The 15612-nt window shown below is 42.2% G+C and overlaps 1 protein-coding gene across 1 annotated transcript; it reads left to right on the top strand.

The window, feature by feature from the left end:
* Positions 1–383: 383 nt before the first annotated feature.
* On the top strand, positions 384–15612 carry LOC111958969 (zinc finger and BTB domain-containing protein 16-A). The gene is given in 6 exon segments (XM_070442760.1): positions 384–467; positions 631–745; positions 5589–7136; positions 11003–11030; positions 11033–11146; positions 11423–15612. Coding segments are annotated over 5 exon segments (1929 nt in total). The 5' UTR covers positions 384–467; positions 631–736; the 3' UTR covers positions 11653–15612.

The raw sequence follows: 15612 nt of genomic DNA, 5'->3' as shown, positions 1-15612 counted from the left end.
AAGTGCAAATGGTTTTCTCTGAGCACTGTACTTCAGCCCATTACAACATTTCAGTAACCTGCGACTGATGTGGGTGGGAAAAAATGAATAAATATTTGTGCCTTTTAGGATAAGATCATAAATATGATTAAAGAGATTACTCTGGCATAACCTGTGCGTAGCTACATTTCAAACGGACAGTCTCAGCCTAACACATTATTTTGAAATTAGATAATCAACCAAGATCAATAGTATAGCCAGTTCAACTCTGTATACTGTAGTAACCAATCATATCTCACGGATGCTCCCATGACAGACCAATCAGGGCCAGATGAGGTTAAGAGGAGGGACTGAGAAGAGAGAAGAGGTAACCACCCTTTCCCTTACCTAAACGGACACCCAGCCAACCCTGTCATTCAACAGCCAGGCCACAATGCGTATAGGGTCGACACTCTCCACAGTGGGTGGGTTGAGTCACTCGTGAACTGGTGAGTCTCTCCATCGCACTGAACACCTCTGCTTTACTTCACTTTCCGTCCCTGCATGGTCTCCCAAGCCAATTTGTTTTTAAATCTCTCTTTCTCTCTCTCTCACTCTTTCTCTCTAACTCTTTCTCTTCACTATCCCCTCTCTGTTGATCCTGTCATCTAGCTGGTGTCTCTGTGGTTTTTAGCTTCAAAAGGTTCCTCACATGCAACTCCTGCCTTTACATGTGAGTAGAGGAGACGCCCTCTGGTTTTTCATGTGTTGTCAGAGGATGTTGAAGGTATGTCAGTGCACACTAGGTTTTCCCCTTAGCTTTATGGGCTATTGAGGACATGTAGATTTGCTTGTGGTAATATTGAAGCCTGCATACTGTAGGTCTAATGTCTGTCTGTAGCCCGCTACTGTATGTGTGATATTCAGTAATCATATCGCCATCAGTACCTGATTTCTGATGGTACTGTCCTGTATGCGTATAGCCAGGGAAGATCTACTCATTCAACTTTGTGGATAGATTAGTTTGTATGGATGATTGCATTGATGGTGGATCAAGCTATTGTTTAAGGTGCTACATGTAACATTTCTACCTGCAATAGTCCTAGATGTCAATAATAATAATGCATTTTACTTCTATTGCACATGTCAGTATCAATAAAGGAACATACAGTCGTGACTCAAATTATTGGCACCCTGATAAAGATTAGCAAAAAATACAAGCTATGCTGAAAAGATTTGAAAATGTTATTATTTTTACTAATACAATTGCTCAGAAAAAATATATTTTGTTTAACAACTAATATTTTATTTTTCAAAAAGATAGGGGTCATAATGATTGGCACCCCTGTTTTCAATACTCCGGCACCCTCCCTTTGTGAGGATAACGGCTCTGAGTGTTTTTCTAAAATGTTATAAGAGATTGGAGAACACATTGGGAGGGATCTTAGACTACTCCTCCATACAGAATCTTTCCAGATCATTGATATCCTTTGTCTGTGCTTATGGCCCTCTTCAATTCAAACCACAAGTCCAGAGACTGAGATGGTCATTGCAAAATGTTGATTTTGTGGTCAATTAACCATTTCTTTGTGGAATGTTATGTGTGCTTGGAGTTACTGTGCTATGGCCAGATGACATGAAATTAGACATCTTTGGCCACGCAAGAACGATGTGATAAACAGAAAAGAACCGCATACCTACTGTAAAATATGGAGGTGGATGTTTGATGTTATGGGTCTATTTTGCTTCTACTGGTCCCGGGGCCCTTGTTAAGGTCAATGGCATCATGAAATTTACCCAGTACCAGGACATTTTWGCCAAAAGACAATAACTCCAATCACACATCAAATTCCACAAAGAAATGGTTAATTGACCACAAAATCAACATTTTGAAATGGCTCTCTCAGTCTCTGGACTTGATCCCCATTGAAACCCTGTGGTTTGAATCGAAGAGGGCACTCACTCCATTAGCACAGATGAAGGATATCAATGATCTAGAAAGATTCTGTATGTAGGAGTTGTCTAAGATTCATCCCAATGTGTTCTCTAATCTCATAAAACATTTCAGAAAAAGGCTCAGTGCCGTTATCCTCACAAAGGGAGGGTGCACAAAGGGAGGGTGCACAAAGGGAGGGTGCACAAAGGGAGGGTGCACAAAGGGAGGGTGCACAAAGGGAGGGTGCACAAAGGGAGGGTGCACAAAGGGAGGGTGCACAAAGGGAGGGTGCACAAAGGGAGGGTGCACAAAGGGAGGGTGCACAAAGGGAGGGTGCACAAAGGGAGGGTGCACAAAGGGAGGGTGCACAAAGGGAGGGTGCACAAAGGGAGGGTGCACAAAGGGAGGGTGCTGGAGTATTGAAAACCGAGGTGTCAATAATTGTGACCCCTATCTTTTTAAGAAAAAAAAGGTATTTTTAAACAAAATCTCTTTCTGTGAGCAAAATTGTATTAGTAGAAAATAATAGGATTTCCTCTTTTTTCAGCATACAATATAGCTTAGTATTTGTATTATGTATTTTATACAGTATTTTCTGCTCATCTTTATCAATAATTTATGTCGTGACTTGATGTCCTACTGGTGGAAATAATAGAATAGAATTTTTWAAAATMCACTCATACAATTCTCTAATATACAGTAAATAGTTAAATGAATGTCAGTAAAGACGTTCTATAAATTTTCACCCTATAAAATATTCCTGTACCAATAAAAATAATGATGAAGTGATGCTGGAATACATTGTACGATAACTGCTAATCTGCAGTTTCACTTACGCATGAACTTCATTGTCATTTTCGAGAAGGGTGGTCAATTTAATTAAATTCAATTTACTTAAAGCAGTTGCTTCTCAACAATAAGAAATTCAAAAAGGTGATTGTGGGATCCCTCATGTTGCGTACAGAAAGTTTAGCAACAACATTTAAATCTGAATATGATGATTTCTATGATCTGTTATGTCCCCACCACCAATAACCAGCGTTATTGAGCCTTGAATGACTGGCCTTTGTATGTTTGTGTCTTGGCAAGGATAATGTTTTGCACATTTGTGGACAATGTGAATCCATTATCTGGTGCATAAATATGATATAGGGGGGTGGTATATGGTCAATATACCACAGCTAAGGGCTGTTCTTAGGCACGACACAACACGGAGCCGTGGTATATGGCAGCCCCCCGCACCTCTCTGATTCAGAGGTTGGGTTAAATGTGAAAGACACATTTCAGTTGTATGCATTCAGTTGTACAACTGACTAGGTATCCCCCTTTCCCTTTCCCTTTATTGGCCATACACCATAAACCCCTGAGGTGCCTTATTGCTATTATAAACTGCTTACAAACATAATTAGAACAGTCAAAATTAATGTTATGTCATACCTGTGGTATACGGTCTCATATACCATGGCTTTCAGCCAATCAGCATTCAGGGCTCGAACTACCCAGTTTATAATATGATATAATCTATAATAATACAGAGGCCATTACAGAGGCATCGTATAACAGTTGTCCATGGCCATCAGTATACTATAGTTGTTAGTTTTAGTATTTCGTTTTAGTATTTTCACTCTGGGGTCTATAGTCCCATTCAGCAAACAAATCACATTTTGCGTGTTTAGTAACATGTAAGCAAATGAAGGAATGTATTACTTAAAATATTGAGTTCATACTTTTGAGAGTGGAACTGACACTTTGTTTGACTATGTGTGTGTTGGAAAGAGATTAAGCATCAATTACAGTAACGATGACATTAAAGTGCTGTCATTTCAGTACCGGTATGTCTACTTTCGATCTTATCGACTGTCGCCGTCGGCGGATAGAAATGGAGTTACTGTACTGAGCAGAGGTTACTGTGCCAAAGTGCTCCATGGGACAGTTCTCTCAGAGACAGGTCAGCTGGAGGAGCAGAATAGAGGATACACAACCACACATCACACACATAACTGACCACTTGGATTTTTTAATGAAGGGGTTTTTAATGAGTTCAAAAATAAAGTCAGTTTTAACCTGTTTTGCAGTGGTGTAAGTAAAAATACTTTAAAGTACTACTTAAGTAGATTTTTTTAGTATCTGTACTTTACTATTTATATTTCTGACAACTTTTACTTTTACTCCACTACATTCCTTAAGAAAATATGTACGRTTTACTCCCATACATTTTCTCTGACACCGAAAAGTAGTCATTATATTTTGAATGCTCAGGCAGGACAGCTATATGGTCCAATTCACGTATCTATTAATATAACACGTTGTCATTCCTACTGCCTCTGATCTGGCTGACTAAACGCAACTACTGTGTTTGTAAATMATGTCTGCGTGTTGGAGAGTGCCGCTGGTTGTCCGTAAATAAGAAAACCAAGAAATTCTTGCCACCTGGTTTGCTTAATATAAGGAATTTGATGTAAAGCATTTTGTTGTACTTTTTACGTATAACAATTTAGTACTTTTTCCACCATTGTAATTAAGTACATTTAAAACCAGATACTTTTAGACTTTTACTCAAGTAGTATTTTACTGGATGACTTTCACTTTTACTTTAGTCATTTTCTATTAAGGTATCTTTACTTTTACTCAAGTATGACAATTGAGTACTTTTTCCACCACTGCTGTTTAGTAGGATTGTGCACAATATAGTACAGAACTGCGGTTAATCCACTTTTGTAAATTGACGTGACCCATTTCTTTCCAACACAATCCTGTCATATCAAGACTCACTACTGCATGTTCCAATAGCACAATTTGATGTATACCACATACAGAACACTGTTACAACTGTAGATGCCTATCTAAACCAAATTACAGTACACTATAGGTTGTTGTTCATCAAACAAACTTGTCGTCTGTCTGTGAAGCCTGTGTGTACTGGCATTAGTCATAGTGTCATATTCTGAGGAGGTTTGTGGCTTCTGAGTGTATACCTGAGAGATTAATTTCAAAGCTGACATGAAACATAACATTTCCACACGTCAACCAGATATACAGCCTCCGCCACTTATTTTTTCTACAGAGGTCAGAWATAAGACGTGCTAAAAACATCTGTGAAATATGCTGTACTTCATCAACCACAGAATTGACAAAGACCTTTTAAGCCCCAGATTGCTACACAAGGACTTCAGGGGAAATGGACTTAAAGATAATATCATGAATGGATATAATTTAATACGACATGTTCTTGAGATTCATTTCACTTCATGCTGCAGACTGTGAAATGCCACTCAATATTTATTGATATGTAATATGATCGACATATCAATTGCTTGTGTAATGTTGAACTTTTTAAGTCATTCTTGCATTGTGTCAGTCCCTTGCGGGCTATGAATTTCCAAAACCCTAGTAAKCAACAGCACGTTATCAACCTAACTTACGTCAGCAGGTGATATGATCTGCCCTCTGAGTTTCCAACCCCCTCTTCTCTCACCCCTGATAGCTTGAATACATCCTAAACGTCTGGCATTGATGGAAAAACACTAAGAACCAGAGGCGTGGGATATAATCTATTTATCACAACTGCAATCTCTGCAATTTACTTATTTATACAAATACATTTTCCAACTTGCTATCTGCCATTTTTATTTCTCAGAAACATTACAAAAAATGATCACATTTAGATAATTTCACTGTCTCCTTTTTCCTATAGGTTGAATGGCGTTGTCTCAAACAGTTTCCAAACCATCTCCTATCCACCTGCCCATCTTCTCTTTCCATCACTCCTCCCTTCCTCCTCCATACCTCTAAGATGATCCGAGTTCACAACACCCAGTACTCCCTCTTCCTGCGCCAGGCAGATGTCCTGCGTCGCTCGGGGACACTGTGTGATGCTGTTATCTCAGTGGAGAGCCAGGTGTTCAGGGCCCATCGGCTGGTGCTGGCCTGCGTTAGCAAAACCCTGGAGCATCAGCTCACCCTGCAGGCTGCATACTCAAACCAGCACGATCGCCTCAACCAACCTCACCACTGTAGTCTGGAGCTCCTCTCTCCACACACCTTCCAGCAGGTCCTGGACTTTGCATACACCGAGACACTGGAGGTCCCTGTGGATGATCTGCCCCAGCTTCTGAGGGCAGCCAAGCTCCTGGAGATGCATTCTTTGGAGGAGCAGTGTCGCAGCCAGCTGAAGAGAAATCGGGGGTGCCTGAAGAGAGAGAGAAGAGAGTTGAGAGAAATAAGAGAAGTGAGAGGAACAAAAGAAACTGGAGAAATGACAGAAACAAAAGTTCAGATAACAGAGGAGAGAGATGAGAAAGAATCCCTGAAAGGAAGTCCCATTCCAGAAGAGGGGGATCCCCAGACAATTCCCTCCATTGATCTGGAGCCCCAGAGCAGCCCATTCACTGAGGACCCCACTTTTCCTGACACTAGGGATAACTCCTCTGGTTCATCACCACCACAGAGAAAAAGGCCAAAGCCACTCACACCCACACTANTGGAGGAGCAGTGTCGCAGCCAGCTGAAGAGAAATCGGGGGTGCCTGAAGAGAGAGAGAAGAGAGTTGAGAGAAATAAGAGAAGTGAGAGGAACAAAAGAAACTGGAGAAATGACAGAAACAAAAGTTCAGATAACAGAGGAGAGAGATGAGAAAGAATCCCTGAAAGGAAGTCCCATTCCAGAAGAGGGGGATCCCCAGACAATTCCCTCCATTGATCTGGAGCCCCAGAGCAGCCCATTCACTGAGGACCCCACTTTTCCTGACACTAGGGATAACTCCTCTGGTTCATCACCACCACAGAGAAAAAGGCCAAAGCCACTCACACCCACACTAGTGGCCAGCACACCGCCTCCATCCAGAGACAGTGTCATCGCCACCACTGCTGCCACCATCCAACCCCCTCCCCCTCCTCCCCCAGCGGCGAGGGTCATGTGGCACCAAGTCAACACCCTGAGGAAGATGGCCTTGAACTATAACGACATCCTAGCAGCCAGTTCCTCTTCCCTTCACCCCTCACAGCACCTGGTGACATACCCCTTCCACCTCTCCACTCCCCACATGTACCCCCTGCTAACGTCCTCKKMCCCGCCCCAGGTCCACAGCGCCGTCCTGGGCTACCCGGGRATCCTGCATCCATACCACCACCCRCTGCTCTCTGGGTCTCGGGAGCTGGGGYACATCCTGAKGCAAGGTRTYCTGGGYAAAAGAGACCCGATGGATAAAGTGTTGATAGGTGGAGCACCAGGGGAAGGGCAAAGGTAAGACCACTCTGGAGGGGTTTTATACTACAGACGTTTTGGTCTTCATTCTTCTCCTTCTTTCCCTGTTCTCATTTCTACAATATAGGTCAGAATATCCCTAATTTGCTTACATTAAGTAGCACATATCGACACAGCTATCTGACTCATTGTTGTTTGGGTGGATCTGAGTGAAAGTTCTAGTCTCCTGTTCTTTCCTACAAGCAGAGTTTCCCCTGTCTCCAGTTAACACTCTCCTGTCTGTCATATTCACATGATGTATATTATGGATGTAGATGGTCATTCATATTAGCTGTGTCCAAACCACAGAACAGCTGCTGAAGTCATGTTATGTGGTCTGTCCCTTGATGGTGGCATTACACWSTATRTSGTTTKTGGTTTTACAGTGAAGCTACTTCCTCTTTTCTAATGCAGAGACATGATGTACAGTATGGTGTAATTGAAAGGCTCTATAAAGCAGTTTTCTGCATAGTATCTAAAGGGGGAGCCCCCTTAGTTTCTCCCCTCCCTTGCAAATATCAACCATGAAAGACATTCAGATCCACTATAGATCGGTTTACAAAACTGTTTTCAGTCTGGTATAAGGTCCCCATAATACACATACACACACACACATTACACCTATACATTAACACAACACACACACACACCACACACCCTAAAACACACACACACACACACACACACACAACACACACACACACCACACACAGTAGTCTTAAACTGTGTTTATGTGATCCTGTTTCCAGTGTGGAAACTATCGGTCGTCAACATCTCTCTGATTTCTCCTCCTCCTGTTGCTGAATCTCTGAGGTTTTTCTGAATATCTCTGGCCATTTCATTAGGGGCGTAGAAAACATCAAGCAGACTATTTGTTTAGCAGAATTTGTCACTTGTTTATTTTGTGGGTTTTAGGGCATAAGAGAGCGTTACCCACTTTTCCTTTAAATCTCTGAAAAAATCATTCACCTATGGTTTTTCAGTCTAGCTATCAAAGTGCGTGATACTGGTGGAAAAGTCCTCTTTCTTATGTGACACTAAACATACAGTACCACTTGGTAACGCCTGGCCATCTTCCCAGACACCAACCTAACGCAGTTGGGTGCTTTCATTGACGAATCAATAGAACAGGTACATATAGCCTGTGGTTGGGAGAGGCAGGGGAGAAGGAAGGATGTCTAAAGATGGTGTGCAAATAAACTGCTTTGGCATGAACCACACTCATTGCACAACATCAATGGGTTATCTAATAGTGGTTCGGTGACCACAATGCTCAGTGTGTGTCCTTACAATAGTTAATTGACTTTGTCCTTTCAATAAAAGTTTTATTTAAACCTGTCTTCTATGCGGGCCCAGATACTCCCATGGAGCGTCAGGAAGAACCAGGACTGTCCAGCATGCAGGCAGGTTCCTGGGCATAGCTCATGGCTTGCAAGGCTGCAACCACCAACCCCTCAGGTCTGTAATGTCACAACATTCACTCCAGTGCTTTTTCACTAGACTATAACTGGGGTAAATCTGCAAAAAGCATAATCTCAAAAAAGTGTGAAATATTGTATTGGGAGCTGTACAGAACAAAGACGTGGACTGTAATTCTTAATATTCTAATGGATTACATTGTCAGTGACATTTCTAACAAAGGTGTGACCCTTACCCTATCATCAATAGGGACAGAGCATATAGGAGAACATGAGAGAGGAGAGGAGTGCTGAGGGAGAACAGAGAGAGAGAAGAGAGTAGAGATAGTGGCGAAACGAGAGAGTGGGGGAGAAAAGGAGGATAGAGAAAGAGAGAGAAAGAGAGAGAGAAAGCGTGTCCTTAGGGAGAACGAGAGAGAAAGAGTGAAGAGTGGAGGTGAGAAGTGGGGGAGAGAGAAAGTTAAAGAGAGAGGGTGAGCGATGAGTAGAGAGAGAAATCAGACAGACGACAAACAGAAGACAGACAGCACAGACAGATCAAGACAGACAGACAGACGACAGACAGACAGAAGACAGACAGACAGACAGACAGACCAGACAGCAGACAGACAGACAGACAGACAGACAGACAGACACAGACAGACAGACAGCAGCAGCAGACAGACAGAAGACAGACAGACAGACAGACAGACAGCAGACAGACAAGACAGACAGACAGACAGACGACAGACGAAGACAGCAGCCAGACACGACAAGACAGACAGACAGACAGACAGACAGACACGACAGACAGACAAGACAGACCAGACAGAAGAAACAGACAGACAGACAGACAGACAGACAGACAGACAGACAGACAGACAGACAGACAGACAGACAGACAGACAGACAGAACAGACAGACAGAGCAGACAGACGGAGTGAGTGAGTGAGTGAGTTGTGGCTTTGTGCTGGCGGTGCAGCCAGTGCGGTAAGCTGGCAGAACAAACAGTACGTTCTGCAATGTGCTGGTGGTTTTGATACAATGCCAAAGGCAAAAAAAGCTTACATCTTTTTTTCACTCTATGTAGGGTGGTCAAATCAGCCTTCAATCTTTACAAGTCTGTGTTTTGTGTGATGGGGTTAGCACTGTCACTCGCTCGTTACAGTACGACTGAGAGACACGGTATTCATAGTGACTCAAGATTATCTCCACTGATTGTCTCCACCAAATTGAATGGACAGCACCAGAGTAACACATTAGTTGAATAATGAGCGTTTCAACTGACTTCAACTGGTCACTTTTATCAGGCTTGATCATTTAGTCCCCATTAGTGGGATACTTACAAGCTAAGACATCAGAGGTTTGTGTGTTCTAAGCCGAGAGGCCAAGGAAGGTTTGGGCAGGAAGCTAATTGAGAACAGGCTGAATTGTAGCGAGAGAGGAGTGAACACTTTATTGGTGGTCTTGGTCCTTGTCTCCCGCACCCTCTCTCTCTCTCTCGCTCCCTCTCTCCCTCTCTCATCATCTCAATCTCCCTCTCCACCCCCCCCCCCCCTCCCCACCCCTATTCAGCAATCCTGTATGTGTTCTACAGGGCCCCATAGTAACTGTGTAAAACAGTATCACTAACTGCCACCAAAGGGCTAGAGAGATGACAGCTCTCACTTCAGAATCACACCTCGGTCAGATTATAGAGAAATACAAAGGTACACAATGAGAGGAAACCAAGGTTCTTCTTGTCAATTTGAACCTCGTGAAAGGATGTGGTGTATTTATAGAACTCTTTCTTGTAAAAGGAGGTCTTAGGTATCCTTATCTAGGTGTGTGACAAAACACAATTAGGCTACATAACAGTTGTATAATACCATTTCATACAATACCCACTGTAATAAAATAAAAAAAGGAATCTTTGAATGTATCTTCACAAATGAAGACAACAAAAAATATTGAGTGAAGAAGGTTGCTGCTATGACAACAGTGAGACTTTACAGTCATGAGTGTGACCCAAGTCCTACAGAGAATCCATCGGCATGCAATGTGGCTGAGCTCACATCACCCTTTAGTGCTATTAGTAGGTCATCACTCTGGCCTGACACTATTGTTTAATGGGTAATGGTCACCATGATTGTGCTGATAAATATAGACATGGTGAGAAACAATTAACCCATATCTCAATTATACAGGCTGCAGTGGGGAGCACAGGGGGAAAGTCAGGTGCCGAAACACATTACAGTATAGAAATGGAGCTAAGCTAGGTTTATTAATACTGATGTCCATTGGACGGTTCTGTCTGTATACACATAATGTATATTCATGTAAAGTTAACTTATACTAATTATAAGTTATCATCACAAGATATTAAATGAGAGAAGGAATTTACATGACATGGAATGATTACAATTCTACCCCCACCCCTCTTGTTGCTCTCTTCCTCCCCAGGCTCAGGTGAGACTTCTCTGGGTGTAAGTACTGTGATCGTGGCTTCAGGGTGGAACGTCACTGCCGTCCCACCGGCGAGATCAGGGAGGAGAGAAGCCCTACCAGTGTAAACGCTGCTCCAAGAGGTTCAGCCTCAAACACCAACTGGATACACACCACCGGGTACACACAGGTATTATATCCCCCCTGGTGTGTGTGTGTGTGTGTGTGTGTGTGTGTGTGTGTGTGGGTGTGGTGTGTGTGTGTGTGTGTGTGTGTGTGTGTGTGCGTGCGTGCGTGCGTGCTGCGTGCGTGCGTGCGTGCGTGCGTGCGTGCGTGCGTGCGTGCGTGCGTGCGTGCCGTGCGTGCGTGTGTGTGGTTGGGGGTGGTGGGTGTAGGTGTGTCTGTGGTTTTCAATGTTCAGTTATTGTGTATGTGCTTGCCTGCTCACTCTCAATGTCAACCCCAGGAGAGAAGCCGTTTGAGTGCCGTCTGTGTGGCCAGCGGTCAAGGGACTACTCAGCCATGATCAAGCACCTGCGGACCCACGGCGGGGCCACACCCTACCAGTGTACTGCCTGCCTGGAGTTCTGTAGCAGCCTGGCTGCCATGCAGAAACACCTGAAGAACCACCCGCTGCAGGACTTCCCCCCAGACTGGACCATCAGCAGCACTTACCTGTACACATGCCATACCTGAGCTAGCTTGAAGGCAAATGTAATGTCAACAGAGAATCATTTTACTACCAAACAACTACATCTCAGGGAAACTAACTCATAGAATGTACTGTACATACATGGTAACAAGAAACCAGTTACCGTAGCATTTATCCATGTACTCCAAAACTGTATGGAGTACGTCAATGCATATTTCCACCACTAGAAGGACACTGGGTCTCAGAAAAGAATGTAAAACATGTCTAGCACCAGCAGCATTATCATTATCAAGCAAAGTATTATTACCATTCTATCATGGCTGCAGCTGAAGAGTCAGTCACTTACAAGAGACAAGGAAAGGAAACATCAAGACTATTTAGAGGCAGAAAAAATGTGTCCTTGTTTCATATGAATGTGTCCATCTATGTCTGGCCGTTATCTCTCTCAAGAAGACTTGGAGCAATCGTTTTGTGCMCAAATTCTTGATTTTCATTTATCCATGTGTGTTTAGTACATTTAGATGTTGTTTGATTCATATGTACAGTGCCTTTAGAGTCTGCACCTCCTGGATTTTTTTCCCATGTTCTTTTGCGTTTCAAAGTGGGATAGAAATATATATTTTTATAATTCATCTACACAAAATACTCCCTAATGTCAAAGTGAAAAGAAAATTCTACACGTTTTTACAAATGAATAACAATTAAATGACTAAATGACTAAACAATGATCTGGGAGAATCTAAAAAAGTTAACAGGGAAAGACCATAYTAACATTGCAAAAAGACTAGAAATCATGGTGAATTACAATCTAACACAGGATGCAGTCGAAATAGCAATAGCCTTCAATTKCTACTTTATTGACTCTGTCAGGGTACTGACACAGAACCCCTCCACTGGTTTCTTGGGCTCAGTGCTAGTGAATGACGCTCAACCTGTCTTCATCATAAGGGAGGTTTCTGAGTCAAAGGTGAACAAGGTGATTAGCTCACTAAAGAACTCTAAAGCCAAAGATGTGTTTGGGCTGGACTACCTTTCTTAAAAACTACAAAGAGTCACTCATTGGCCCCATTACTAAGGTCACCAACACATCTATTGGTCTCGGGGTGTTTCCAAGAGTATGGAAGTCGGCCATAATAACGGCCATCTTTAAATCGGGCGACCCTGCTGACGTGAGTAACTACAGGCCCATTAGTATACTACCTGTGGTGTCAAAGGTTGTTGAAAAGTGTGTAGTAGAACAACTGATTGCCCACCTCAACAACAGCCCCTTCACATTACACTCCATGCAGTTTGGCTTCAGAGCTAAACACTCCACAGAAACGGCCAACTGCTTTCTTCTGGAAAATGTGAAGTCCAAGATGGACAAAGGGGGCGWTGTTGGGGCTGTGTTTCTGGACCTAAGGAAGGCTTTTGATACTGTTAACCATGAGATTCTCATCCCAAAATTGTCCAAGTTCAARTTTTCCCCCGATGCKTTGAGATGGATGAAATCATACCTTGAAGGCAGAACTCAGTGTGTCAGAGTGAGCAATGAGCTGTCGCCCACTCTTAGCTATGATGTGGGKGTGCCCCAAGGGTCAATACTGCGGCCCCTCCTGTTCAGCCTGTACATTAAGGATCTGCCTTCTGTCTGTACTGGGTCTGAAGTTCAAATGTATGCAGATGATACAGTGATATATGTGCATGCAAAGAGCAAACAACAAGCTGCACAAGAACTCACTACTGTAATGGTCCAGGTTACAAAGTGGCTCAGTGACTCGTGTTTGTGAAAAAAATGTTCTTCACAAAGAGGGCAACAGATGCTACTGAGCCAGATGTCTATGTGTCAGGGGAGAAGCTCCAGGTGGTATCTGATTTTAAGTACCTTGGCATCATACTTGATTCCAACCTCTCTTTTAAAAAGCATGTGAAAAAGGTAATTCAGATAACCAAATTCAACCTAGCTAATTTCCGATTTATACAAAATTGTTTGACTACAGAGGTAGCAAAACTGTACAAAAATCTATGATACTCCCCCACTTAACATACTGCTTGACTAGTTGGGCCCAAGCTTGCTGTACAACATTAAAACCTATTCAGTCTGTKTACAAACAGGCTCTCAAAGTGCTTGATAGCCATCATCACTGTTACATCCTCAGAAAACATGAGCTCCTGAGTTGGGAAAATCTTGTGCAATACACCGACGCATGTCTTGTATTCAAGATCCTAAATGGCCTGGCTCCCTCTCCACTCAGTATTTTTGTTAAACAGAAAACCCAAACATATGGCAGCAGATCCACAAGGTCTGCCATGAGAGGTGACTGCATAGTTCCCTTAAGGAAAAGCACCTTTAGTAAATCTACTTTCTCTGTGAGAGCTTCCCATGTCTGGAATACACTGCCATCAGACACACATAACTGCACCACATATCACACTTTCACAAAATGCATGAAGACATGGCTAAAGGTCAATCAGATTTGTGAACATAATCCCTAGCTGTGTATTGCCGCTTTCCATGTTGTCTGTTGTCTGTAGCTTGTGAGGTGTGGAAACACTTTGTTGCTTTTATGAATTTTGTCTTACTGCTTTTTGTTCTATGTTGCTCTGTCTGTATGCTACGTCTTGCTTGTTCTATGTTGCTCTGTCTGTATGCTATGTCTTGCTTGTCCTATGTTGCTCTGTCTGTATGCTATGTCTTGCTTGTCCTATGTTGCTCTGTCTGTATGCTATGTCTTGCTTGTCCTATGTTGCTCTGCGTGTGCTCACTGCTCAATGATTGTCTATATTGTAATTGTTTTTAATAACCTGCCCAGGGACTGTGGTTGAAAATTAGCCGTCACTTTTACTGAAACGTTGATTAATGTGCACTGTCCCTGTAAAAATAAAAATAAACTCAAACTCAAACTCAAATATAGTAGCTGCAGAAGTACTCACACCCTTTGTTTAGCAAAGCCTAAATGAAGTAAAATGTGTCTTAATAAATCACATAAGTTATATGGACTCCCTCTGTGTGAAATAACAGGGGTTGACATGATTTTTTAATGACTACCCCTTCCTCTGTCATCCATACATACAACATATGTAAGGTCCCTCAGCCAAGTATTGAATTTCAAACAGATTCAACTACAAAGACCAGGGAGCTTTTTGAAAGCCTCATAAAGAAGACCAGTGATTGGTAGATGGGTAACAATAACAAATCAGACATTGAATATATCTTTAAGCATGGTCAAATTAATAATTATGCTGTGGATTATGTATTYAACCACCCAGACACATCAAAGATGCAGTCGTCCTTCTGATCTGAGCTGCAGGACATTAAGGAAACTGCTCAGGGATGTTATTAGGAAACCATTGGGGATTTTAAAACAACTACAGAGTTCAATGGTTGTGATGGGAGAAAACTGAGGATGAATCAACAGCATTGTAGTGACTCCACAAGAATGACCTAAATGACAGAGTGAAAACAAGAATACAAATATACAGAATACAAATAATCCAAAACATACATAAAGTCACTAAAGTAATACTGGAACAACAAAAACATGGCAAAGGAATACACTTTTTGGCCTAAATGCAAAGCCTTATAATCATCTAATCAAGGTATATTAGTGTTTAATTTTTTATTAATACAAAAATACAAAAATCTTCCACTTTGATATTAGAGTATTTTGTGGAGGCCATTGACCTAAAAAATACAATTAAATACATTTTAATCCCACTTTGTAACACAATAAAATGTGAAGAAATTCAAGGGGGTGGAGACTTTTTATAGGTGCTGATTATGTGCTTTAGCATGTTGCTATTTTAATGATAGTATTGTTATAATCAATGTACTCATTTGGCAGATGGCCTGTTTTTGTACTGTTTGTAGATCCTCACACAGTCACACCCAACCACAAAGAAACAGTAGCCTGTCAAACATTTATGATATGAGATCATTGATTTGCTCTGAACCTGAGTATGAATGCATTTTGGCATAAATTACACAGCAGCTGGCATGCAGAGTGTATTTGCAATTAGTATCT

The sequence above is a fragment of the Salvelinus sp. IW2-2015 genome, unplaced genomic scaffold (genome assembly GCF_002910315.2).
Source record: "Salvelinus sp. IW2-2015 unplaced genomic scaffold, ASM291031v2 Un_scaffold16593, whole genome shotgun sequence".
NCBI lineage: Eukaryota > Metazoa > Chordata > Actinopteri > Salmoniformes > Salmonidae > Salvelinus > Salvelinus sp. IW2-2015.
This window is presented reverse-complemented; position numbering and strand designations above follow the sequence as displayed.